Source organism: Anser cygnoides, chromosome 15, assembly GCF_040182565.1.
Source record: "Anser cygnoides isolate HZ-2024a breed goose chromosome 15, Taihu_goose_T2T_genome, whole genome shotgun sequence".
Taxonomy (NCBI): domain Eukaryota; kingdom Metazoa; phylum Chordata; class Aves; order Anseriformes; family Anatidae; genus Anser; species Anser cygnoides.
The window spans coordinates 3565359-3590745 of NC_089887.1; the positions used below are offsets into that span (position 1 = coordinate 3565359).

The 25387-nt window shown below is 57.3% G+C and overlaps 3 protein-coding genes across 4 annotated transcripts in view; 1 reads left to right on the top strand and 2 right to left on the bottom strand.

Annotated features, from left to right (window-relative positions):
- Positions 1–2183: 2183 nt before the first annotated feature.
- TMEM11 (transmembrane protein 11) lies at positions 2184–10661 on the bottom strand. Its single transcript, XM_048067173.2, has 2 exons — positions 10504–10661; positions 2184–3090 (listed from the first exon to the last, which is right to left on the bottom strand). Exons 1-2 carry the CDS (start codon positions 10569–10571, stop codon positions 2574–2576), a joined length of 585 nt encoding a protein of 194 aa, XP_047923130.1. The 5' UTR covers positions 10572–10661; the 3' UTR covers positions 2184–2573.
- A 2279-nt stretch (positions 10662–12940) lies between these two features.
- Positions 12941–21332, bottom strand: NATD1 (N-acetyltransferase domain containing 1). Its single transcript, XM_066977856.1, has 3 exons — positions 21088–21332; positions 16955–17073; positions 12941–16108 (listed from the first exon to the last, which is right to left on the bottom strand). The coding sequence occupies exons 1-3, from the start codon at positions 21182–21184 to the stop codon at positions 15992–15994; spliced, it is 333 nt and encodes a 110-aa protein (XP_066833957.1). The 5' UTR covers positions 21185–21332; the 3' UTR covers positions 12941–15991.
- Positions 21333–24023: 2691 nt separating this feature from the next.
- MAP2K3 (mitogen-activated protein kinase kinase 3) overlaps positions 24024–25387 on the top strand; it is a 28972-nt gene continuing 27608 nt past the window's right edge. The window contains exon 1 of one of the 2 annotated variants that reach the window (XM_066977567.1): positions 24024–24225. In XM_066977567.1, the coding sequence (XP_066833668.1) occupies positions 24039–24225 (187 nt within the window). In that variant the 5' untranslated portion in view covers positions 24024–24038. Of the gene's footprint in view, positions 24226–24907; positions 25031–25387 lie in introns of those variants that run through there. The other variant, XM_066977571.1, reaches the window with a different exon arrangement.

A 25387-nucleotide genomic window follows, 5' to 3' on the forward strand; every position in this document is an offset into this window, starting at 1 on the left:
AACTGCTCTGTCATCTGACGTTTCAAATCGTGGCAACCCAGAAAGGACCAAGGGGCCACTTTGCTTTTCTGCGTTATCTTCCAGGGTGCTGAGGGGTACAAAGCAGCAGACCTGAGGAAAAAAAAAATTACACATAGGGGAGTTACTGCAGCTACTGTGCACAGAACTACGGCTCCTAGTCAGATTACCAAGAGTGCACACGCTCCCCTTTGGAAGGAAATTCCCCCTTTTTTTACAAGGAGCCCTTTCCCACATTCATTTCTTCTCCACCTCAGCAGAGAGTGAAAGGAGTGAAAGGTGTGTTTTTAAAGCAGACCCACCTGTTGCGATAGCTGACTTCTTCACTTCTCCTCCTGCAATAAGAGACCACAGGAAACTTGCTCATCTCTAACCCTGGAGCCTTTGATGCAAGCCATGCTCTTAAGGAGGCTACCAGGAGTTAGTACTTCTGTCAGGGTGATTGGTCATGGCAAGGGAAATCTCAACACACACAAAAAAGCGCCAGAACCACAGAGGTTTAGTGGAGAAAAAGAAATAATAGCCCTGACAGTTCTGCAATGGTCAAAAAAAAACAGAGAAAAGAGCAGGAATGCCTTGTGTGGCTAGATGAGGATATTTCAGGGCCTCCTGCAGCAATGATGAACATATTAGCTACAGCAGATCTGCCACTAGTTTAAAATTCATCCAGCAGACAGACAGGACTTAAGGAACAAGCAATGTCAGGGCTCGAAAAGTAGCTGCCCAGCAGTCTGGGGCTCACCACAGAAAGATGAAGCAGTTGCATTTCTTCCCCTCCGCCTTGCCAAGGCAACTGTATATTGTTGCTATAAATAGAGATGCTCTGGATCCCAGCTCCTTTTAACCTTGGAGGGAGGCGACTCACCCACTGTACCAGCAAGAGGCCAAGGCTTTGAACAGGGCTGTTGCCACCTAGAAAAGCCTTGATGCCCCAGAAATTCCTCTAACCTGGCTGGTTATGGTATGGGTGGTAAGAGGATTGTGCAGGACTCCTCGCAAACGCCACTGGCCCAGCACGTGCCCAGCTGGGACGCACGCCCTGCTGACAGAAAACCCGCATCAGCAGAAAAACGCAAGCCGGAGCCTTTGCCAGAAAAGCCTGCTGCAGCCTGGAGGCGGGGGGAGCTCACGCTGCCTGCCGTTGCAATTTGAAGAGATAAAGATAGAACCGAAGTTGGTTTCTGACCTCATGAGACTACCTCCCAAGGTCAGCGCTTCAGCTGCGGAGGTCAGGCCACAGCTGCCACTTACAGGCGAGCAGCACACCTGTACGCAGGCAGGTTTTATTGCGGGGCTTCGCTGTTGTATTCAGATCATAACCCTTGAAGCTGTGCCAAGCTGGCCTTCTAAGTGTGAGCCACACCTATTTTCCATCTGGTAGGAAGAGATTACAGAAAGCAAGCCCCGTCTTTAAAAATTAACTGGCAGATCTTGCAAAACAGTAAATACTTCCCATTCGAAGAACAAGATTTTGACAGCTTTGAGCTAAGAGTTGAATTCATGCAGAAGATCGAATTCTAGAATTTCAGGTAACACAGCTAAAAGACACAACCACCTGGATGCCTTGCAGCAGCAGGCGGCTCCAGAAGTCTGTGTTCCAAGTGGACTCGCGCAGTAAGAGCACAGCTGTCCGAGTGCCAGTGGAAGTAAAAGAGGCAAAAGGTAAGAGACTCGGCTCCCACCTTGGCAGTCCTCAGCTGTACGTGCTCCACCACATTTCAAGAGATGTATCCACATTGTGAAGAACTTGTGCAGTAACTGAGCAGTGTGTTTTGAGCTGGAAACAAGTGTTATCTCCCTTGTGCAAAGAAATAATAGTTGGAAGATGGCAGGGCAGCAGAGGATTTGGACGCTGCTAGCCCCCAGCATCAATATTTGTGCAGTTACCAAAACTGATGGAAATGCTGGGGTAGCTGATACGCCCCCTCTTCCAAGAAGCACAACTAGTCAAGCCAGAGGAAAAGCAACACTACAGCCCTTCCTCCAGCAGACAGCTGTGAGGTAACATGGATGCTGCTGCCATGTGCGACAGACAAGAGGAGTACCAGGTCTGTATGTCAGCACGCATACATCATTATCAGCACTGGAGATCTCACAGCAAAGCTTCCAGCCCCTGGAAGCACACTGTAAAAGGGAGCTACGTTAACAGTAACGAGAGCGCAAAATCATTTGAAATTCTCATCCTTTAATGGTCAATGATAACTTCCGGCTGGTTCTGTGTAATACAATTAAACAATATACTTAAATGTTTCAAAAAAAAAAAAGAAGCTCTCACACCCCCCTCTTTCCATAGCTTTCTTTCATCAGCACTCCACTGCTGGATTGGACTCCCATGGCCTAACGTACATCTCTCATTTCACCACACATCCAAATTCTTAAGTGTAACGAAGAACTGAAAAACCTTGGTGCACCAGTGATGTGTTATTTTAAAAATAACAGCTCTATTAAACCACCTCCTTCCCAGTCTCCACTGCTTCTCAAAGAGGAAAAACAAAATGTTACTGTGGGAGTCTTAATACGCTTGTCTTTGTAGGTTTCTCTCTTCCCTGCTGAAGTCATACAGCATAGAGTTCATAGATCTTCTTTACACAGTACACCAGGGCAGCGAGTGCTATCGTGTTATGCAGTCTCTTTCTGTGCAGGTCGTCCTTCCTCACCAGCACCACCGGAGTGGAGGAGGTGAGCGTATGCAGGGGCAGGCGGGAAAGTTTATAGGCATCGTACTCTACTTGGTACTTGCAACAGGGATCAAATTGCCAAGAGATCCCATAAAGGGTGCAGCAAGCCATGCTCAGCACACCAGCAGGCAAGGAGATGTAGTGAGAATAATCTACTGGAAGTGCCAGAGGGGTGAAGAGACAGGTAGTGCCCGCTAACACGGCGGTCTTGTGCAGGCAGTTCCCCACAGTGATCCAGCGGGCCGTCTCGTCCCCAATGCGAGTGGGCTCTATCACTATGTATTTGTACTGCGCTTCCAGGGCCTGCTCCAGCTCATACTCAAACTGGTCCTGAGCGTTCTCTCCGTTGTAGATCTCATGCACGATGTAGCAGTCCGTGGAGGACAAGGTGACCCTGTTAACAGGAAACACAGGATTAAAACTACGGAGCTAGAAGACGGACTTTTCACCCACCCGGTTGCAAGAGCTTGAGGGAAAAACGCCTGAAGTCAGGGCAGCCCCTCAAGGTCACCCAGTCACTGCCTCTGCTCAACAACGAGCAGCTTTTTCAAATCAAGATCAATTTCACTCAGCTAATTATGCTTTTTACACATGAAGTCATCCCAAATTGAGGCAATTTACTTTTCCTTGCATTTTCCTAACTCGGAGGAACGAAGAACATTTTGAGAAAACAGGATCTTGACAGCAATCCTGAGACAGTTCCTCGCCCTGACACCTCAGCAGTTTTTCTGGAGATGCTGGAAATACCGCACCTTAGTGACCACGCTGGATCAATGAACGAACCGCACGGACTCGAGGAGCTTTCCCAAGAAATTAAGACTAGCAACTCATTTATCAAGAGGGCGAGCTGCACTGGAAGATTTTGAGAGGCAGCATCTTCATTTGAGGACGACGGCTTTCTCCCCACAACAACCACCTCCTTGCCACCAGCACGGCTCGTTTAGTCCTTCACAGCAAGTCCAGCCTGCAGACACGAGAACGGCTGAGAAACGTGGCTGGAAGTGAAGGTGAAGAGGGCAGCGGAGCAGTCACTGTTACAGAATGATTCATTCCCTCTGATGAAACAGGAAGCAGCAAGCAAGCAAAGATTTTTTTTTTTTAAAACCAAGGTAAGTTTTAACAAAGAAGAAAGAGATGCTTGCTTTACCCCGGAACAGGCTCCCTGCTGACAGTCGACTCACAAGGCTCATACATCCCCCCTCTATTTGAGTACCAGCTCTTTGCTACCTAAAGAATCGCATCAATTCCTTCCTTCCACCTTCTTCGTGCACATCACCTTAGCCGCAGCTAGGTTAACGTAACAGACAGCAAAGAGATAAGATTATGCCTGGTTACCTGCACTGAGAAAGGGTAAAAACAGATCCACTGGAACAAAGCAAAATCCTCCCTTCTAAGGGGAAAAAATAACTATTTGACATACTTGTGTTTAAGCAGAACAAAACGGAGCACGTGGCCTCTCAAGGATAAAAATATCTAGCAGATTCCTTCAGCAGAAGAAGAACAAACTGCGCACATATTTGACCTAATCACGGCAGACAAAACAACCTCATCCCAACGGTGTTTAGACCGTCCTGATACTGGGAGGCAAGAGGCTGCTGAAACGGAGAATGCATCTAGCACTTTCTGCTCCATTACTACAACGGCACTTGTGTGCACGCACTGGAAAATAAGGGAGAGAAAACACACATTTGCAAGCTGCCACGTTACCAGCCGTTACCCTGAACGTGCAGCTCTGTTCGTGCTGCAGAGGGGATCGTGCAGTGACCGTCTGTAATCAAGAATATTGTTAAATGACAAGCTGTTGCCAGAAGTAGCTGCTGTTGCGAACAGCGGCAAACACGTCAAACAGCAGGAAGTAGGACGCACCAGCTTCTCCAAAAGCAGGATAATAAGCGGTTTCCATGAGGCTCTGGCTGGTACTTAGAAAAACTACAAGGAAAACTCCACTTAAAGCTAGTTACTGGTTCTCTGCGGGGCACTTCTCCCTTGGCCTGTTCACAGGTAGAAGGGGAAACAAAAATCCACCTGAATGCTGCGTACGCCAGGGGCTTCTTTAAGGCCATCATCTTGTCCAACACCGTTTGGAACATTACCTACAAGTCTTCATCCGATTTTTAAGGCAACCCTCTCAAGAGAAGGCTGGATTCTGTAGACGATTAACTCCTTCAGCACAGGATGTGGCAAGCTCTGCTGTTCTGTAGCGAAGTGGCAAGTATTTAAAGATTAAAGGACAGCACCTATATAGAAGGTTAATGGCACACTACATCTCTAACATAGCTAAGTATCAGCTAGCATTAAGAGTTTCTGTAAGGCAGGATTAGTTAACCAGGATTGCACCAGTATGTTAAAGGACACAGCTGGTAGAGGTTTCTGCCAAGGATTTTTTCCTGACCAGAACCATTCCCAGTGCAGCTTCAGCCCCATGAAAAATCCCAGTTTGATTTCAGAAGATACCCTGAGACTCCCATAAAAAAAATAACACCAGTGACTATGTGAGACCGCTTGGAAAGGTGTAAGGACTTCAGGGAAAAGCTATGGCCGAGAGGCGTTGGTAAGCTGGAGGCTGAGCCATCACTAATACAACCCTGCAGATAAAACAGAGTATTTCCCGCGACAGAGCGCCTCCAGCTTTCTGTAACACCTAGGGACATGCAGCAAGTCTCTGCAAAACAGAAGCAGTTTCCAAGTTTTAGCAGTCTGCCCTCCTAAACATGCTGTTTTTCCAAATGAGGCCCTTAATATGGGGCTAAATCTGTCACAGAGCTGCAGTTGCAGCAGGCTGATTGGACAACCCCAATAACAAAGGACAAAGAGTGAAAAAGTAGTTGCCCAAACAATAGGACACGCGAAGAGTCAGCAGCGCAAGCAGAGCGCCTCCGCTGCTCTAACAGAAGCAGTACGATTTAACTGCATATTTTTGTCTATACAAGAACCAGCTACCTCTGGAGGAAGGAAAGCTGAGAAGCCGATGCAGCCGAGGTGCACGGGCTGAGCACGGCCCTGAGAAGCTTTGAGACCTCGCTGGCGTGCAGAACAGGACCAGGGACCTCAAACCGCAGCGGCAGCCTCTCCTGACGCAGCCTTTCCATCAAGCACAGCAGCTGCCCACAAACAAATCCGAGCAAAGCCAGTGGATTTGCTCAGACACTGGAGGCTACAGAATTTGCCTTTTGGTGCTTGTCATGCCACCCTCCAAAGCAATGACAAAAATGCAGAACTACACCATCAATCACGAACTGGCACCCACCAGTTGTGAAGTGCTGCTCGTTTTATGCAACTCCGTTTTACTTAAAAGATTGGTAAATAACCAGCCTGAGAGAGGATCTAGTTCCAGAAGTCATAAAATGGTGCCACACGTTCCGAAGCCCAACATGCTGTTTACCAGACAGACCAGAAAAGCAGTCGATGATTTTATTCGACCAAATACTTTTCCAGGACCTGCCTCCCCATCTCAAAAAATAATAATAAAAAAAAGGCTAAGTTGTACAAGAGCTCTGTAAGAACAGTTCTAGACCTTATATCCAAATAGTTTACTCTATTGCGGCCTCATACGTTCTGTCCTTGAGAAATTTTAAGTGCCTTATTCCTGGTGCCAACTGTACACGTACACAGGGAAAGGTGACAGTACCCTGAAGGATTCAGCGCAGCGAGATGAAACTTATTAAAAATCACTGCCATAAAATTGTGGTGTTACCAGAGTTAGCAATAAGGAATCGGTTGTTAACAGAGCTGCTACCAGCAGGAGGGACCGAAGCGTCTCAGCTATAGGGCAAGCTTCAGATTCCACTGGATTATCTTCCTAACATGGGAAGCTCAGAGAGCGCCCGCGGAGGGGTTCTGCAGCTGGCTGAGCAGCGGCAACTCCAGCAGCGCCCCCCCTCAGGGCAGCTCCGTTTCGCTGCCTCCTGAGGAGAGCAGCCTGTCTGCTAAATGCAAGTTTCAGCTGGAGAGTCTTTAAGGATGAAGACACAAATACCCAGCTGAGGAGGAGGCACTCCTGCCACTCGCTGCGCAAAGACCTGAAGTTTTGCCAGGTGCCAACTGGCAAGGAGAGGACCAAGCGAACAGTGCTAAAAACAGGGCACACGGCAGCGGCCTGGCAGAAATCCCAGCATCCTCCTACCCCTGGGCGTTTGGAGGGCAGAAGAACCGAGCCTCGGGAGCGTGCTGCTGCTCTCCACCTAATGGTGCTCCTCAATCCGCCCGAAACACTTTTGGTTAGGGTTTCGAGGCCGCCAAGCACTTCAGTTCTGTTTCTGGTCCTGACCCCGGACGCTCTGCAATCTCAATCTCCACGCAAAGTATTTTGTGTTGTTTTTTAAAGGATGTTCCTGACAACAGCGTTGCTCACTGCACCAAACATACACTGGGATGAGCTATAAATGAAGGCAAACCAGTCTGATTAGTACTTAAAAAAAAAAATAAGCGGGGAGAGGCTTGCAGTTGTATGATAATGCCTGTCACAAGCAGCACACAGAAAACCCAGCGCAGCGATGCCTTGGAGGGCCTTAACGCTGGCTGTGTGGGTTATCTGCAGAAGAAGCACCCTACAGATGGCCAAAGCACGGCCTCTGGGGTCATTATTAGCATCCCAACCAAGCCTGAGTAAGTCAAAACAGTTGACGCAAGTCGAATTCAAACGCTAACACGCTCAACTTCCCTCCACCCACCTTAATCCTTCTTCGAATGTCAGGATTAAAAATGAGACGTGGTCTACCTGTGAGGTAGGGTGTTTCCTCTGAGAATTCAAATCACGTCTGACCAGTGCCTTTTTCTACTCAGGACAGCTCCGGAATATGGCATACAAAAAGTGCCAACATGTCCAAGCTGAAACACCCGAACAGCTGCCTCTCTACCAAACCTCTGCAGGATCTACTGCTGCCAGGCCCACGGCTTCAGGAAGGCTGTTTTAACGGGCTGCCCACGGCTGCACTGAAGCTGAGGAAGAACAGGAAAAGCACAGCAGTAAAGCAAGACTTCCACTCAAAAGATGTGCCTTAAATACAAACAGGAGAGAAAACAGGGGAACGCAGGTGAGATCTTCAAGCAGCCTTGGCGAGGGAAGGCAATCGTAAGGCAAACCTCACCGAGCCATACCGAAAAACCCTCCGGCCACCAGGGCAAAAAAGAAACACCGATTTTAGGTCAACTAATGATTAGCTAGGCTAATGGAAACGGGTCAATCATTGCTGCAAGCAAACAGAGTACCAGAAATCCGAGCAGCGCAGGTAGCAAGAGGAGAGACCTCTTTAAGGGCGCGGAGAAGCCAACGCAAGGAGCAGCGATGGCGCGAGAGCTCTTCTTTCTGCAGTTTGTTAGAGCATCTCCCCGGGGAACAAACAGCATTCTGTCTTGTGTTCTGGCGGTCATCGTGCTGAATTTCATACAGAAACCCCAAGCACAATTCAGTGTCTGTTCTGTATTAGAAGTTGTTTTGGTCTACAGATTAACAATTCCCTTTAGACAGTCTCCATTAAAGAGTCTATCCAGAATGCAGAAAAACAAATATTTAGTTGCTTCTCTTCTTTTTTTTTTTTAAAAAAAAAAAGAACTTTATTTTTTTTCCACCACCAGAGAGCCAGCTGGAGTTCACAGCCAGTATCCTTTGAAATTAACGTCCTTACATTTCAGTCCTGTTGAGGAAAGCAGTTTTTGACCAACTACAGACTTCCTTGCATCAATGAAGTCATTTATGAAGGGAGAGAGTCTCCACAGACAGTCACTGGGCCTTTTTTTTTCTTTTATTAAAGAGAAAGGTGGTCAAGTCTAATACCAGACAGTATTTTATTCACTACCAAATCTCGACACCACCTCCCAACACACTGATGTCTTTCTAGCCTAGCTGGCTGACAACTCTAAAAATACCTTGAAGCAGCTCGTTTCTGAGGAAAGCTGGATTAGCACATTCAGTTCAAAGGAACGCGTCTTTGGGCAGGAAACCTGCCCAATGTAGGAAAATCGTGCTCATTTTATAAAAAAAAAAAACCCTACATCACCAGCTGATGACATCAGGCCTGTCAGCCACACCATTCCCACAACTTGCACTGCCAGCAGCCAAACGAGCCCGGTAGGTGCGATTTACAATTAGCCCCTGATCAAGAGGCCCAGTCACGCGCATCTCCAGGTCCACAGGTGCGAGGAAGGAGCGCTGCCTTGCAGACATCACCCGGCCCCGGGTAACAGCAGGATCCGCACGGGGTGACACCTAACAGAACCACTGTCTCCTGATAGGGGTTGTGAAACGCCGCTCGGTGGTGTAACAGTCACACAGATCATCTGTTGCCCTGCTGTGGCACTTCTGTGCTTTCTTACGCTTCGCTTCTCGTTGTAAAAGGAGAATAATGCACGCTGAACGTTCACGAAGTAGCTCATGTTTATGAACAAGTGGTTTTGATCATAAGATCAAGAGGAATCAGAGCTTAAAAATCCCCGCAAACTACAATTACATTCTACAATTAGATTACCGTATAGCTCGCAGATTAACTGAACAGGTAACAACTCACTTTTAAGTCTGCATCAGTTTTCATCCAGGTAGAATAATTATCACTGAAGGCGAGTGCTCTTTTCCATATTTTTCTTCACTTCCCCTGAGAGCGCAGTGCTACAACGTGAGAACTCCTCACCTCGTGGCTTAGCGCTGGGGCAGGTGCCAGCAGTGGGTGCAGTTTTACCACTATGCCACCGAGCTCTATGGCATTCTGAGCTGTTTATACAAACTACGCTGATGTAGTAATTCCATCAGCTCTTCCAATTCAGTTGCTTCTAGATCCCCTCAGCACAGGCAGCGTTTCTGCGTTTCACATCAGCGCTAGAACGTTAAGGGCTACCTGTGACTCCCCACAGCTACGTAGACTCAGCACCACCAAATACAGTCCTCTTGAATTACAGCAAGGGAGCAAAACGAGGCAAAACCCCCAACAAACAAACAAAAAAAAATCAAAGGGATACCACAGTCTCTAAATAAGGCAGCAGGACAAAAGAAAACGTCTCCTCACAATGAAAACGCAGCTGCTCTCAGCAGCTGCTGGTTACATCAGTCAGCCCTAGGGCAAAACGGGGAAAAATGCCAACGTAAGGAAACACGGGATTTAGCCACACGTTTCAAGCAGGTAAAGAACCACGCGCACGGGCTTCAGAACAGCTCAGCACGGTTTCCTCCCGTCCCCCTTTCTCCTGTCTTTAACGCTAAGATCTCAGTTCCCCCACAGATATTCCCTGGGGCGATCCCAGCCTGTCCTTGCAGCCCCTGGGTGCTGCGGGAGCCAAAAAAAAAAACCAAAAAACCACCGAGCCGCCGACCCCACGGAGCTCGACACCGCACCCCAGGCGGCCACCCCCGGCAGGAGGTCACCCTGGAGGAGCCGCCGGTGCCCTCCCCGCCTTTAAAAATAGCCTCGCCAGGAGCCTCCCGGGGGCCGGCCGGCCGGCCCTGCCCGGCCCTGCCTCCTCCGCCCCGACCCCCGGCACCGCGCTGCCCACGCGGGAACAGCCGCGGCCGCCGCCGTCCCTTAACGGGCCCGCTCCTCGAGGCCTCCCCTGGCCCTCCCCGGCCCTCGGGGCCTCCCCTTGAAGGCCCGGTGCCGGTGCCCGGGGCACCAAACCGCCCCCCCCCCCCCCCCCCGCTCCGGGCTCCCCTCAGCGGGGCCGCGGCCCCCCGCCGGCCCGGCCCCGCTCCCCTCAGCGCGGCCCCCGCCCTTGCCGCGGGGTCGCGGGGAGCCCCGAGGGCCGCAGCCCGCTCCCCGCCGCCTCCGAGCCCCCTCGAGGAGCCCCGGCCGCCCCCCGAGCCCCTGCCCGGCCCCGGCCTCACCTCTCCCGGCCGCCGCCGCCGCTGTTGGTGCCGCCGGGGCCACCGCGCCTCCTTCCCCACGCCGCCATCTTGGAGACACTCGGCTGGCAAATGTCTCCGCCAAAGGGCCGCGGGCCCGCCGCGCTGCCCGACGGGAAATGTAGTGCGCGGGGCCGGAGCCGGAACCACTCAGCGAGCGCGGAGGTCAGGGGGCCGAGGACTACGAGTCCCACAGTGCCTCGCGGCATAGAGAGGCAGTCCCGGGGGGGATTCTGGGATTTGTAGTGCACTCAGCATGAGTAGGGGCCCGGCCTGCCCCGCGGCCCTGCCATGAGGGCGGCGGCGGGTGCTGGGGTGGGAAGGGGGGGTGGTGGGGGCGTCGTGTGTCCCGTGCTGCTCGGGGGGAAGAGAGAAGGGTCAGGGGAGCCGTGCTAACCCTCAGCAGAACTCCCTAGGGAAGGGATGGGGTTTTGGGGGCAAATGGAGCCCGTTTGTGCCATGCTGGGCACTGCCGACGTGTCCCCTCTGAGGCGGGGTGGCAGTTGGTAGCCAAACACCTCACTGGAAAATGGAACACATCTGTTGGGCACACACATTCGTTGGGCACCTCACACACCTGCCCTCAGCCTGAGGTCTGCCCGAGCAGAGCTGGGACCGGGCACACAGCACAGCCACGACATAGTCCCAAAGCCTTCCACAGGACCCTCCTGGGGCTCTCCCAGCCCTGTGTCTCCTGCCAGGAGCGGAGCCTTTTCCTAGGAAACCCGTCCTCCCTCAGTCCTCCCTCAGTCCTCCCTCAGTCCTCCCTCAGCAAACCGCAGCTCCCCTGCTCCGCAGCCTGCCCTGGCCCGCAGGGATGCCCTCCTGCAGCCCCTTCTCCCCCCGGCAGCCCCAGCCCTGTGGGTCCCCCCCCCCGTCCCCCACCATTTCCCATTCATTTCCGACGCCCTCCTCTTGCTGCTTCTTCCCCGGGAGCTACCAAGCCTCCGAGGAGAAGGGGAAGGGAGCACATCCGCGGGGATGTACGTCTGAAACGACTGACGGGGCGTTTCAGAAGAATGGCGTTGTCTCTGCAACTCCCCTTCCTTGAAAATTCCTCTTTTTGACAGCATTATTTCCGAGTGAGGTAATGTAACTAAAGAGGACAGCCCCGTAGCTGCCTGCATCTCCCCAGGCGCCGCGAGGCTGTGCTTGCAGGCTGCAGGGCTGTCCCGCGCCTCGGCTTTCTCGGCCGTAATTTGGGGTTCTGCTCTGTCGGCGGAGGTAAATAACGCACTTGCGTGAGCGAGAGGTGCTCGGGGAAGGCTCCCAGCCTGGCAGAGCGTGCAGCCGGGCGGCAGCATTGCTGGGGCAGGCCGGAGCGTTGGACTTTGTGGAATGTGGAATGTAAACAGAGCGTGTTACTAGCAACAGCCCAGCTCCGTGCTATAACCCAAATCCGCCGCGCTGTCTCTTGGGAGGAGCAAAACCCCAAACCCCTCGCCTGCTCAAATTGCAGCCCCGGGGGCCTCGTGTCGCTCGTCACACTGGGTCAGATCGTAACTGGAAATAAGCGGTGCCCCTTCTGCCCGCCACCACCCCTAGGGTTTTCAGCTACTGCAGCTCCAGCCTCGGCCTCCGAGGCTTGCGCCCATCTTCAGGAGGCGAGGTAAACACGCTGGCCGGGAGCCCGAGGGCGATCGCTCAGGCTGTGCTCCCTGCCTGCGGAGCGCTGGGCCCCGCAGGGAAGCGCCTGGTGTTCCTCTGAGTCACCTGCCCGCCCGCCTTGCTCCGCACGAGCACGGCAGGGAAGGACTCCACTAACCGGCTATTTAAATGTTTCGTGCCTTAATGTTTTCAAACACCTTCGACAGATGAACACAAGCGTTTAGTGCCAGTTCGGGAGAGGCTGCGTTTGCAGGATTGCTCCCGAGGACTGTTTGGATTGGAATCTCGAGGCAGGACTGCTTTGTGTGAGCAGGGGAGGATCGGTTGTGATCCCCCTGGCCCCAAGCTCTATGCAGTTATCGCAGTCAGGCAGCCTTAAGACCTGAAATAAAAGCCAAAAGCCTCAGCTCCTGCCTCCCTGTTCATTTGTGGTGGGAGCAGGCAGTAGGAGGGTGGCTGCTGAGAACACCCATGTGCACTGCAGCGAGCCTCCCATCTGCCAGCTTCTGCCTCCTCTCCAAGACACAGACGTGCACAGCAGTTAATAGCCTAGAGTTGGAGTTGGATGTTAGAGGACTTGTTTTTTGGGGGAGATGAGAAAGCGATTTATGTCGAAAATGAATAATTGTCATCAGCGAGGCAGCAGCAATCACGCTGGACACAGCCTGGAAAACAGAGCAGTCTGACGAGACCTGTGCAACAGGCTCTGCCGAGGTGACCCAGCCCAGCGGGGACAGAGCCGGGGACACCTGCGGTCCCCCGGTCACCTCCTCCTGCCCCCTGCAAGCAGCGCGCAGCGAACCACTGCCGATCAGTTAAGCCACACTTTTTATTGTACTGTATTCCATGCAATATGTTCATGTTTTATAGTACGACAGAGGAGGGATAAAGATAAACGTTAGACATAAACAAAAGCAGAAAAGTCGTTTGTAACAGGTCCTGAGAAGGAAAGGCACATCGTAACCACCGAATTCAACAGAACAGGAACCTCGCACAGAGGAAGACAACGCTGGGAAGCGGATGAGGGAGGGGGTGTTTCAAGTTGGGCGAGGTGGAAGCGGGTTTGACAGCAATTTGTATTTCCCCACCCGTGAAAGTCTATAGTTCGAACGGGCTCGGGGACCTCACTGTTCAACCAAACCACTTCCACGCTCCTGTCGCCGGAGAGAGTCCAGGATCCCAGCTCCTCCGGGCTCGGTCAGCACCAAGGGGCAGCGCAGGGAGCTCCTTCCCGCGGGGATGAGCCTCGCGGGAGCGCAGGGGACGGCGGCGTCGCTGGTGACCGGTGGGTATTGCTATTCGCCGACCTCAAACGCCACGGGGCTGGGGCAGGAGGATGGGTACAGCAGTAAAACAGTTGGCACGGAAACCGGCACATCTCCGTCGGGTCGGACACCGGAGGGGTTGTAGCACCTCGAAGGGACGCAGCAGCAAATCCACGTGCTGTGCCTGATTTAAGGCAGCGATTGCCACTCGGGATCCAGCACCAGGAAGCACGAGGGTCCTGCCGGAGCAGCACGAAGGGCTCCGGGGACGCTGAGCCCTGCCCGTGCATCCTCCAGCGATGGGGATCTTATGGGAACTGCCACACAGTGGGAACCAGCACAAGCCCGAGGCCAAGGCTCGCAGCGCTGGGCTTGCGCTATTGCTTCTAGGAGGCACCCAGGCACAGATCTCTTCGAGCACCCAGCCCTGCCGCAAAGCAGATGCAGCGGTGGCTTGGCTTGCAGGAGACGGCTCAGCTTCACTTTGGGACCCAGAGCAGGGATGGTTCTGTCATCGCTTGGCTATAACAGAGCCAGCCTTGCTCCTGTAACTAGATGTCAAAGTGTGTTTTTTCATGTCAAAAAGCAAACGTTTAGCAGCCCAGCTATCTTCTTGGGCTGCTTTTCTTTTGTTCTTTACCCATGACCCTTTCCCAGTCCCTCTAAGCCATCCCGAAAGCTGCAGCCGGGCTGAAATAGGCAGCAAGGGGGCAGAGACGTGGGGCAAAGGTGGTGCTGCGCCTGGTGCCTGTCAGCACAGGACCTTGCCAAGGTGGGTGGTAAAAAGGGGCAGGGGTCTCAGCACCGCAGCAGGGACAAAGCTCGGGAGGTTTGACCCAAGCCAGCGTGCAGAGAGCTGCGTTATGTTGGCAGCGGGCGGCCTGCAAGCACAGGCAGGTGGCCAGGCTTCACCTCGAGCCGGTGGCCAGAAGAGATCAAGACCTCCCTGGCTAACACCGGGCATGGGGTCTCCATCTCCAACCAACCCACCCAGGAGCAGAGGCTGCGGGAGCTTCTTCCTTTGCCTCCTCTGGCTCTGGGAGAGGGCTGAGCTGCCGCTTGGCCCGGGCTTCATTCGGTCCGTGGCACAGGTTGTAAACTTTAGTCCCTGCTGAGAGATAAGCTAGGTCTGGATCTGACCTCCAGGTGAAAGGCTCTTTACCTCCTGCTGCCTGGCTGCAGCCCCCAGCTGCTGGCCGAGCCACCAACGCCTGCCCCACCGCAGCCCAGCCCCGGGGCCCTCACGAAATCCTGAGAGCTCGGGGTGAAAACCTCTGGGGTTTAGCTCAGGAAAGCCCAAACGAAGCAGGAGAGGCGGCAAGCAGGAGCCGAGCAGCGCCCTGCTGTCACGGCGTTACCTCTACGTCCAAGTGCAACAATGCTGAGCCGCGCTACGGGGTCATCGCCCGCGGAGGTACCGGTGCACGGCGAGGGCATTCCACCCCAGCACGCTGCCAGCACCCCGGGCTTGGAGCTGCGAGGAGGCCGGTGAGCGGAGGGGCAATGCCCTGCGCTGGGGCTGCTCTCCCAAGGCCGCAAGGAGAAGCGAACGGCATCCACGCGGAGCTGGGGGGCATCAAGCCCTGGAGATGGGACCGGATCCCAGAGGCCTCACCCCCGTTGCTCTCAGGATGTGGCGTCGGCTCAGACCTTTGGGCCCGGGGCACAGACGGGTGCAGATCTGGAGACGAGGGAGACACGGGGAGCCTTCCTCTTCAGCTGCAGGAAACCACCCCGGGGGCGCACTTCTGGGCAGGCCGTGTCCTCACCAGCAGGCAGCACAGCCAGAACGACGGCCCGGGACCCTGCGGGACGCCGCGTGGGGCTGTGTCCAGAAGGTCGGGCAGGAGCTGGCACCCCCAGGAGCAGCGCCCACCACTCAGCCGTGTTTCTCCCTCCACATGCACACGCCGTACGTGCTCTGTTGCAGGCTCTGCAGGTGAAGCCCGCTCCCCACGCAGCTCCTCTCTCCCGGCTCAGAGGTCTCAGTGTCCCAGCATCTCCGCGGCTGGCGTGGCAAGGGCTCCCGGGCACCACCGCTGCCCACGCGGTCTCACCTGCGCCCCACGGGGCTTTGGGCGAGGCTCGGCGCTCGGTAGACGCTCCTGCTGCAGGACACGACCCTGCCACGGGGCTGGGGCTCCTCCAGCACCTCCCTCTGGTCCGTGAGGCTTTAATCCACAGCATCTCCCCCAGCTGCAGGAGGAAAGGGGGCTGGGACCCCACAGCCCCCCCTAACCAACATCCCCCAGCAAGTTCACAGCCGTCGCCAAGCAGAGGAGAGAGGACGAGGTGCAGGCGGAGTCATCCCCTGCTCTTGCGATGGAGTTTGGGGGGGAAAATCCTCCTCTTCCACTGTCTGGCTTGGGATGAAAAGCACCGGGGGGCACGCGTGCCCGGAGCGCAGGGGCCGCAGCCATGCTCACACGTGGGCAGGGAGGAGGAGGTTGTGCCCACGCTCGTGCGCCACATGGACACGCTTTAAAAAAAAAAAAGGGAATTGTGAGTGCGGAAGGGGGTTTCCTGAGACTGCAGAGAAGCGAAGGCCGCGTTGAACAGTCAGGGACAGGCGTGCTGGCGGCGGGAGCCGTCCTGCCTTAAGGCTGCAAGTGTTCCAGGTACTGCGGCAGCGGGTTCTCCTTGACGTATTTCTGAATATACCAGCACGTCAGGTGAGCTTTCAGGTCCTCCTCCACCACAAAGTCCAGGGCTGCCTGCAACCAAGCGGGGAAGACAGAAGGCGGGTTACAGACAGCACCCCCAGCCCACTTTCCCCTGAAACCTCCCATGGCACAGACCTCTGTACCCCACCCCACAGCAGGCAGCCTTCACGTACCCCGTGTGCGAGGCAGGAGGAGAGGGAGGGCCGGGGGGAGCACGGCCACGCTGCTAGCAGCCCCCCAGCCCTCCCTGCGTGGCTGCGAGCCCCCAGAGCAGGGCACAAGGCAGGAAAAGGGCCCAGGAGGGCCTTGAAAAGCTTCGAGGTGAGCTTCGGAGGGGAGACGTTGAACCAGCCCCCGAGCAAAAGCAGGGTGGGAGCGAGGGCTGTTGGCAGGGAGGAGGAAAGGGCCGAGGCTGGGCAGCGGCCGGAGGCGCTGGAACTCAGCCAGCCCCTCTCGCGGCCAGAAATAGGAACGCCTGACCACCCGTTTCCATCCAGCCCGCCAGGGCACAGCGAAGGGAAGGCAGAGCCGCAGCACCGAGCACGCGGAGGAGCTGCAGCCCCTCGCCCCGACACCGCCGCCGTGCCGAGGTGTCCCGGCGCACCCCAAAAAAAAAAGAGGTGCCTGGAGCAGGGGGGCTCCTCTTGCAAGGAGCTAACCTAGAGAGATGGGAGAGTGCCCGCTGCAGCATCCCTCCCCCAAAACATCCCCCTGCATCGCAGCATCCTCCCGCGTCCCCATCCCTGCTCTCGGCTGCACCAGGGCTGGCTTTAACACGTCCCTTCTGGGGGTTTGGCCACCCCCGAACGCGCTCCTTTTCCCTCTGGGATCTCGCTTTGTGCCTCCATCTGCTGTCGGATAGCGACGGCAAATCCCCAGGGATGGCAGCGGCCGTACCTTCGCGAGGTGCTTGGCTATTCCTCTCCCTCGATAGGCATCCGGGACCTCCGTGTGCTGCAAGTCCACGATGCGCTTCCCCACGTACTCGTAGAGCAGCACCGCCCTGTCGTGGCAACCTGCGGGGCACGAGAGAGCCGTGAGGTTTGGGGTGTCCCGGGGGGGGGACGGTGCTGCTCCCCGTGCCTAAGCTGGGGCAGTTTAGGCTTCCCGAGCCCCTGGACGAGGGGGTACAAACCGAGTGCTGATGCCAGCACAACGCATTTGGGGTAGGAAAGCAGCTGGCAGCGGAGGGGTGAGGTGTGTTGACTGGGGAGCAAGCAAAAATAGGAAAGAACGGGAAAAGCTGACCCAGGTAACAGCCAGTTCCTTTCCCTCTACGGGACTTCGTCATCATCTGTAAAACGGGACAAGAGTTCTCGGGGCTTTGTGTTCGGGACCCTGCAAGGACAGGGGTACGGCGCTGGGAGAGAGGGATCCCATAAAGACAGGGGGAAGCGCACGCGGGCGTGCAAGGGTGCGTGTACGTTCACACACACGCTTCTTGTTGCAACCCTCCGACGTTTCTCACACCGGTTCAGATACAGGAAGAAAGAAGTTTTACACACATGTAAATCAGGGGAGAGCTAATAATACCCCCCCAGCTTCATCCACAGAACCCAAACTTCTGCCTTCAGCACAACAGCAAACGGTTCGTTTCTGGAGGGTTTCTGTACCTAAAAGCAAGCTTCCAAAACATGAGCTTCCAACCAAAGAGGCGAGCTCAATTAAAATAACGGAGGCTTTGCGTTTCCCCCGCGATGCTTACTGGAGGGTGAAGGGCCACAAGTCCACCCGCCTGCACTGCGTGCCTTGGCTGAGCTCAATCCACTTGATTTTACTGCCTTTCAGCTGACGACTCCAGCCCAGTTCCTTCGGTCCCTGTATTTGAGAGGCACGAGGAGCTTTCAGGCAAAGGCTCCGTCCTCCTACACGGGGTGGAAATCCTGGCATTCCCTGCCCGAGTTTATTCCTGCTGGTCTCTACCCGCTCCTTCTAGCGCCAGCATTGTCCTTGGGTGGACATAAATCCCTCCTCTCCCCGCCGCCCCCGAGCACTTACAGACAGCAGCCCTGCCCCTCTCAGCTTTTAATTCAGCAAAAAGCTGAGCTCTTAAGCGCCTCTACAGCCCCAGACCCCTGCGACCACCGCCCGGCCAACCCCACAGCCCTGCCGGGGACCCTTCCCTGCCTCCCCCTCCATCGTGGGGCGGAGGGTTTGGGGCGAACCGCTGGGACGGGCAGGGTGAGAAGGGGCTGAAGGAGCAGTCACCTCTTCCCCGCCGGCCGGAGCGGTGCAGGTGCCATCCTACACCCCCGTTCCAGAGCTGGAAATCTCGGGGGAAAAGGGGAAAGAGGGGGAAGAGGCAGCGAGCCTGGCCCTAGCCCCGAACCAGGGAAGGGACGCAGCAGGCGCAGAGCAGGGGCCAGGAGAGGGCCGGCAGCTCGGCTCCCCCGCTGCCAAAAGCTGCCTGCGGGGCGATCACCGAGGACGAGACATCCTAAAGAACACACGCAGCCCCGGCCGGGATGGCTCCCCGACTCGGCCTCGCTCACCCACGGAGCGCCTGGCACGTTGCTGCCGGGAGGGAACACGGCCGACCGCGCCGAGCGGAGACAGCACAGCCGTCCCCGACAGGCCCCGCTGCCGGAGCGGCGCGGGGGGGCCCGGCAGCGCGGCAGTTTCCTGTTTCGGAGCTCTCTCGAGGTCCGTGGCACGGGAAAAGCGCGGTGCCATCTTGACACAGAGCTCGACCGGCTCCCTTCCACCCCACGGCACGCGGCGAGCGCCCGCCTGAGCAGGGAGGGGAGCATCCCGGCACGACCCGCTCCGGGTTTCCTGAGCCAGCCCAAGCCAAGCGAAGCTTCCAGCAGCCGGATCCTGCCCAAAGCCCGGCAGCTGGGGAAGGGACGGGAGGTTTGGGAAGCACGGCTCGCTGCGCCCACGTGCCGAACGACGGGGACCGTGCGCGCGAAGCCCGGGCATCCCGGAGGAGACAGAGCCGCCCCACAGAGAGCACGGCGTTTGTCCGAGGGATGCCCAGAAATCAAAGAGGGCTCTGCTGAAAGTGCTGCGCCCCTGCCCCAAGCGGCTGCGCCAGCAGGCAGCCCGACCTGCGGCTACTTTGGGGCAGGAGTCTCTCTGGGTTTCTCGTTTTGCCCAGAAACGTTGTCTAAACAGAGAAACAACCGAGAAAAACGACCACCACCTTTATCTGACAGAACCAGCCTACAGCTCCCAAGGAAATGCGCCGCTTAGACCCACGGTCCTCTCCTGTAACAAAGAGGCTGCACTGAGAGTGCTCTGGCTAGCTCGTGCTGTGAGTCACACCTGAACCGGTGACACATCCAGTCGGGCTCCCTTCTGCCCTCCTCTCCGAGGGGACAGCGAAGCTCGGTGAGGTCCGGTTCCGATCTGCTTTTCTTTCAGCTCCTCGACGCTTCCGCGGTTGGGTTGCAAAGAAAGAGGGGGGGGAACGTGTGAACAGGGACCAGCCGACTGTCAGTTTTAGAAACCGCACGGAGCACCGAGGGCTCGGAGGAAGGGGATGGCAGGGCTATGGAGAAAACGCCAAAGGCAACCCGTGTTTCTCACGTACGAGCAGGGAATCCCGCCGGGAGGCTCCATGAGGGCGCAGAGGGGAAGAGGAGGAGGCGATGCTGGAACACGGCACCTTCCACAGCTACGTCACAGCTGCCGTGGTGCCTCGGGCCTGTTGTCGCAGGGACGGCCTCGAGCACATCAGCACACAGCAAGATCCCAACCAGCACCTCCTGAAGTCGGGGCTGTGCTGCCGCAGCCTCGGAACCCGGCGGCGAGCTGTGGGCTCGCCCCAATTGCTGCTGCTTACCCGCAGCTCACGGCACAGGGCAGGTGGCAAACGTGCTCTGGGAGGGCCTCGCGGGTCACGGGGACCCCAAAATCCCAAATCCTACAGGGGCGTCCGCTCAGCTCTGCCGATCCTCAGCCCGCCAGGAGCGGGGCTACGCGGGGAACACGCCCCGAGCGCACGATCCCGCAGCAAGGGCTGCGTCCGGCCTCCTCCTGGGGTTCAGCAAACACCCAACGAGCACAGGACCGTCACCTACCCCGCCTTCACTCAGCCCAGGGCAGGAACACCTCTGCACCGGGCTCTCCATGGCACTGTCCAGCACCAGATTCCCCCCAAACACTGGGAAAATAACCCAAAAACCCATCCAAGCACCTGGGGAAACCTGCGGAGGATCCTCAGCCCCCAAACCCTACCTGACCCGCGGGGCGGCAGGGGGAGGTTTCACCCGGCAAACCCCAACGAAGGCATTCGGTTTCCCCTGTAACTTTTTTTTTTTTTCCCAAGCCCCTGTGAGATCCTCGGGCAGCGACGCCGCAGCTCTCGCGGTGCTGGCGCCCGGGCCCTCGTTTGATGTCTGTCGCTTCGCGAGGAGCACTCGGGGAAAACGTCCTCTCCGCGCCCAGCGCGCACGTCTCCTCCTTGCCTGCCCCGCCGCCGCCGAGCCTCCGGCCTGCGCTTTGTAATTAGCGGTTGAAATTAAAGAAGGGGGAAAAAAAAATAAAAAAAAGGGAGAAAAGCCCCAAATAACCCCAGACGGCTCCTGTTGTTTTATTGAGAACGCCTCCCAGCGCGCGTAGGATTTCTGTGCTGTTTTTCCTATAAGTTCCTTCACTCTTATTATTATTTTTTTTTAGTTTTTTTTTAAACCCAAACCCCTCAGAGCTCCTGCGGGGCAGCAAAGCCTTTTTAGGGTGACAACCCCCATGGGACCAAAATCCCCAAATATTTGGGATTATCCACGGGAACGGTGCCTGGGGGAGCCTCAGCGTGCCGGAAAGCAGCACCAGCACCCCACCCGCGTGCCCCCCGCCCCATAACCAGCAGGGATTGGGGTGCTCGCGCCACGGGGGGTGGGGGGGGGCGGCACCCACGGGTGGGGGGGCACCCACGGGTTGGGGGGGGGGAGGGGGGAGGGCAGCTTTTAGCGTCAGGGGGGTTGGAGAAGGACCCGGGGGCAGCACAGGGGGGCACGGCGGGGGGGGGTCGGGGGGTGCCGGTGCCCGTCCCGGTGCCCGTCCCGGCGCCCGCGGCCGCCCCTTACCGTTGAGGCGCACGGTGAACTGCCGCCGCTTCCGATCGTGCTCCACCTGGATGGGGCAGCCCTGCTCCAGGAGGCCGAGAGGCGCCGAGTGGGCCATGGCCGGGGGGGGACGCGTCGCGACAGGACGCGCTAAGTCGCGATAGGGACGCCCAGCACCGGGGCGCTCGGGGCCGGGCCGGGCCGGGCCGGGCCGTGGCAGCAGCGCCGGGGCCGCCGCCGGCGCGCGGCCGCAGGAAGGCAGCCGGGCGCCACGTGCCCGCGCGGCAGCCAATGGGCGCGGCGCCGTTTTGTTTTGGTGCGGCCGCCCGGCGCTTAAAGGGGCAGCGGCACCGCACGGGCAGCCCCGGGGGGGGGGCTGGGGGGGGGCCTGTGCGGGGTCTGTGCTGGTCCTGTGCACGTCCTGTGTTGGTCCTGTGCTGGTCCCATATTGGTCCTGTGCATGTCCCATACTGGTCGTGTGCATGTCCTGTATAGGTCCTGTGAATGTCCCGTACTGGTCCTATATTGGTCCTGTGCTGGTCCTGTACTGGTCCTGTGCTGGTCCTGTGCACGTCCTGTATTGGTCCTGTACTGGTCCTATATCGGTCCTGTGCTGGTCATGTGCTGGTCCTGTACTGGTCCTATATTGGTCCTGTATTGGTCCTGTACTGGTCCTCTATTGGTCCTGTACTAGTCCTGTACTGGTCCAGTATTGGTCCTGTGTATGTCCCATATTGGTCCTGTACTGGTCCTATATTGGTCCTGTATAGGTCCTGTGCTGGTCCTGTACTGGTCCTGTGCATATCCCATATTGGTCCTGTACTGGTCCTATATTGGTCCTGTATAGGTCCTGTGCTGGTCCTGTACTGGTCCTGTACTGGTCCTGTGCATGTCCCATATTGGTCCTGTACTGGTCTTCTATTGGTCCTGTACTGGTCCTCTACTGGTCCTATATTGGTAATGTGCTGGTCCTGTATTGGTCCTGTACTGGTCCCGTGCACATCCTCTACTGGTCCTGTACACATCCTATACTGGTTCTATACTGGTCCTGTGTGTGTCCTGTACTGGTCCTGCACTGGTCGGTGTTGGTTCTTTCCTGATTCTGTACTGTGCACGTCCTGTGCCGGTTCTGTCCTGATTCTGTGCTGGTCCTGTATTGGTCCTGTGCTGGTCTGTGTGCATCCTGTACTGGTTCTGTACTGGTCTTGTGTGCATCCTGTACTGGTTCTATACTGGTCCTGTGTGCATCCTGTACTGGTCCTGCACTGGTCCTGTGCTGGTTCTGTCCTGATTTTGTGCTGGTCCTGTTTTGGTCCTGTGTGTGTTTAAATACACAAAGCGTGAGTGTCAGGAGGACGGAGCCAGGCTCTTCTCGGTGACACCCAGTGACAGGACAAGGGGCAATGGGGGCAAACTGGAACACGGCAGGTTCTGCTTAAACGTGAGACGAAACTTCTTCACGGTGGGGTGACAGAGCGTGGAACGGGCTGCCCGGGAGGCTGTGGGGGCTCCTTCTCCGCAGACATTCAAGGCCCGCCTGGACGCGTTCCTGTGTGACCTGATCGAGGCGTTCCTGCTCCGGCAGGGGGATTGGGCTGGAGGATCTGTCAAGGCCCTTTCCAATCCCTCGCGTTCTGTCATTCCGTGTCCCGTGCTGGCCCTGTGCTGGCCCTGTGCTGGCACACAGGGCTCTCTGGCCTGGTTTACTGGTGCCACGCTAGGACACGACCCTGCTGGCCTGGTGCTGCCCGGCCGTGAGGCCTGCTCTGTGGTAATTAGCAGAGTGGCTTGGCTGGTGCTGGTGCTGGTACTGGTACTGGTGCCGGTGCTGATTTTGGTACTGGTGCTGCTACTTGTCACCGTCCAGCAGCAGCTGCCCTGCCCCTAAATGACGTCCTGCAGAGTCCGGCCTTTGCTGGTCCCTTTGGCTCCTGCTCCCCAAACTGGTGCCCAAAAGCTGATTAATTCCCCAGGCCACTCGACGTGCTTGGTCCGTGTGCCTGCAGCACCCGCCAGCCCTCGGAAACGGACGTCTCCTCCTCCGTGCAGAGCCCGGTGCAGGCAGAGAGAGGGGCCGAATCCTGCACCCGGCTCGGGGCCGCTGCGGGGCTGCTGATGCCACGGCGATGCTCAGGGAATCAGTTTGGGAAACCCGAGGAGAGAGGAGGCAGGAGAAGGGGTGTTTTTGTGCCTTCGGGAATGCTGACAATCCACAGAAATTCCTGGGAACACTCGAACTGGGATGCTGGGACACTGGGATACCGGGACGCGGCTCTGCCTTAGCCTGGGCCCATTGCCCCTGCTCTGCCCCACGCACGGCTCCAGCCAGGACTCGCGAAGAAATAACGCTGGCAGCCACCGAGCCCAAACCTGCTCGCATCGGCCGCTCCGGAGCTCCAGCCCCGCTGCTGATTCAGAGACCTGGATGGCGAAAAGCCAGGACGGTCCATCCCGATCCCACCTCCTGCTCGCCCGGCCCGGGGGATGACACGGGCAGCCCTTGCGTCACCGCTAATAACCCTGCGGTCGAGCCGTTTTTTTTTCTTTTTTTTTTTTTTTTTTTAGGAAGGCTCCTCGCGTGTGTTGAAAGACTTGAAAGGCGGGGAATCTACTACGTCTCTTGGGGAGGTAATTGCTCGCTGTTAAAAACCTGTAATTTATTTCTCATTTGAACTTTTCTAGCTTCCATTTCCAGCTGCTAGACGTTACGCTGTCGCTGCTGGATTAAAGGTCCAGCCGAGGCATCTGGCCCCCCGCAGACGCAGCCCCCAGCCCCTTCCCTTCTGTATTCCTGCCTGTATTCCTGGCAGGTTTTCCAGCCCTCGAACCTTTTCAAAACACGCTGCAAAGCCCAGATCAGAACCGTGTGTGACTGTGCTCGAGTACCACCCCTCCTTCTTGCCCCCCTGGGATACGCTAGGTGTTTCCTCCAGAAAATTGCACTCGCAACACGAAACCTCCGCAGGCTCCGGATGGCGGAGACGCTGCCGGGACAGCTCGGGGCTGGCTGGTGGGACACGGGTGACCCCGAGCAGGATCCCACGGAGGACGCGACGGCATCACCGCTGACGGTCCCCACGCCTGGGCCAGGTGCCCGTGGGGCTGCAGCACGGCGGGGGCCCCTTGCGTCGCCCCGGGGCAGGCGGCACGTGCGGGCAGGTGAGCCTGATGCATCAGGGCTGCAGATATGTGGGTGATTCTCCTCCGGGGCGCGAGGAGGGCTTGGGGAGAGCCCTGGGTGCCCCTTCCAGGGGCTGGGGAGAGCCCTGGGTGCCCCACGCCGCCGAGGGTGGAGCGAGGGTGCGAGGGTGCGGGTGCAAGGCAGGGGGTGTTGCTGAACGTCCTGCAGCGGGGTGCTCCCCCGGCAGGGTGGCAGCTTCTTGGAGCGTGCCTGTGGGTTTTCCCCGGCTCCTGGCCGGGCTGAGCCCTGCATCCCTGTATCCCTGCATCCCTCCTGCCCCGGCAGGGAGCCCTGGGGGCAAGCAGGATTTTCGGGGGAGCCCTGGCGGGTGGTGGCGAGCCCTGCTTCCCCTTGCCATGGGGGTGGCGTGTGCCCAGCCCGGAGCACGGGGGTCCTGCGGGGAAGGGAGAGACGTGGAAAGGGGGGAAAAGACGCGGAGGGGCCGCGGGGATGCTGCGGGCCCCCGCGGTGAGTCACCGAGCCTCCGGGCGGACACGCTCTTCCCCCCGCCCTCGTCACTGCCTCCCGCCCACGGTGCCCGAGAACCATAAAACTCCCCCCGCGCCGGGGGGGGGGGGGGGGGCGGCGACGTAACCCCGCCCCCTCCCCGCTCTCAACCAATCGGAGCGGGGCTCCGGCGGGCGAGGGGGCGGGGCTCCGTCCGCCGGGCCCTGCCCTTCGCTGTTCTTCCTCCGCCGCCCGCCTCGCTGGGCTGGACTCCGCCGGGCGCCGTGCTCTGCCCGGGCGCTGCGGGGCCGCCGCCAGCCATGTCCGTGCCCAGAGGTAGGACCGGGGCCAAGGGGGGGGCTGCGGGGGGGGGGGGGGATACGGGGACCCCGGGACCCCCTTCCCTTTTCCTCCGTTCCCGGGCTGCAGGCAGCCCACGCCGTTCTATGGGCACAGCCCGGTTGGGAGGCGTGGGGTCGGGGGGAGTAAAAGGGTGTAAGGGGGTGTAGGGGGGTGTAGGGGGGTGTAAAGGGGGTGTAAAGGGGTGTAGGGGGGTTTTGGGGTGTAGGGGGGCAAGGGGGTGTAGGGGAGCACCGGGAGGGGACAAGTGGTGAAGCGCCCTGGGCGTGCAGCATGTGGATAATTTTTTTTTTTTTAAAAAAAGGGTGAGTTTGGTCCAGCTGGGGGAAAAAA

Coding starts and splice junctions, on each gene's coding strand:
- TMEM11 (XM_048067173.2), bottom strand. CDS start 10,571: ATGGCGGCGTGGGGAAGGAGGCGCGGTGGCCCCGGCGGCACCAACAGC. Junction 3,091..10,503: donor GGCGGCGGCGGCCGGGAGAG/GTGAGGCCGGGG, acceptor TCCTGTTAACAG/GGTCACCTTGTCCTCCACGG.
- NATD1 (XM_066977856.1), bottom strand. CDS start 21,184: ATGGCCCACTCGGCGCCTCTCGGCCTCCTGGAGCAGGGCTGCCCCATC. Junction 17,074..21,087: donor GTTCACCGTGCGCCTCAACG/GTAAGGGGCGGC, acceptor CGTGCCCCGCAG/GTTGCCACGACAGGGCGGTG. Junction 16,109..16,954: donor TAGCCAAGCACCTCGCGAAG/GTACGGCCGCTG, acceptor GCTTGGTTGCAG/GCAGCCCTGGACTTTGTGGT.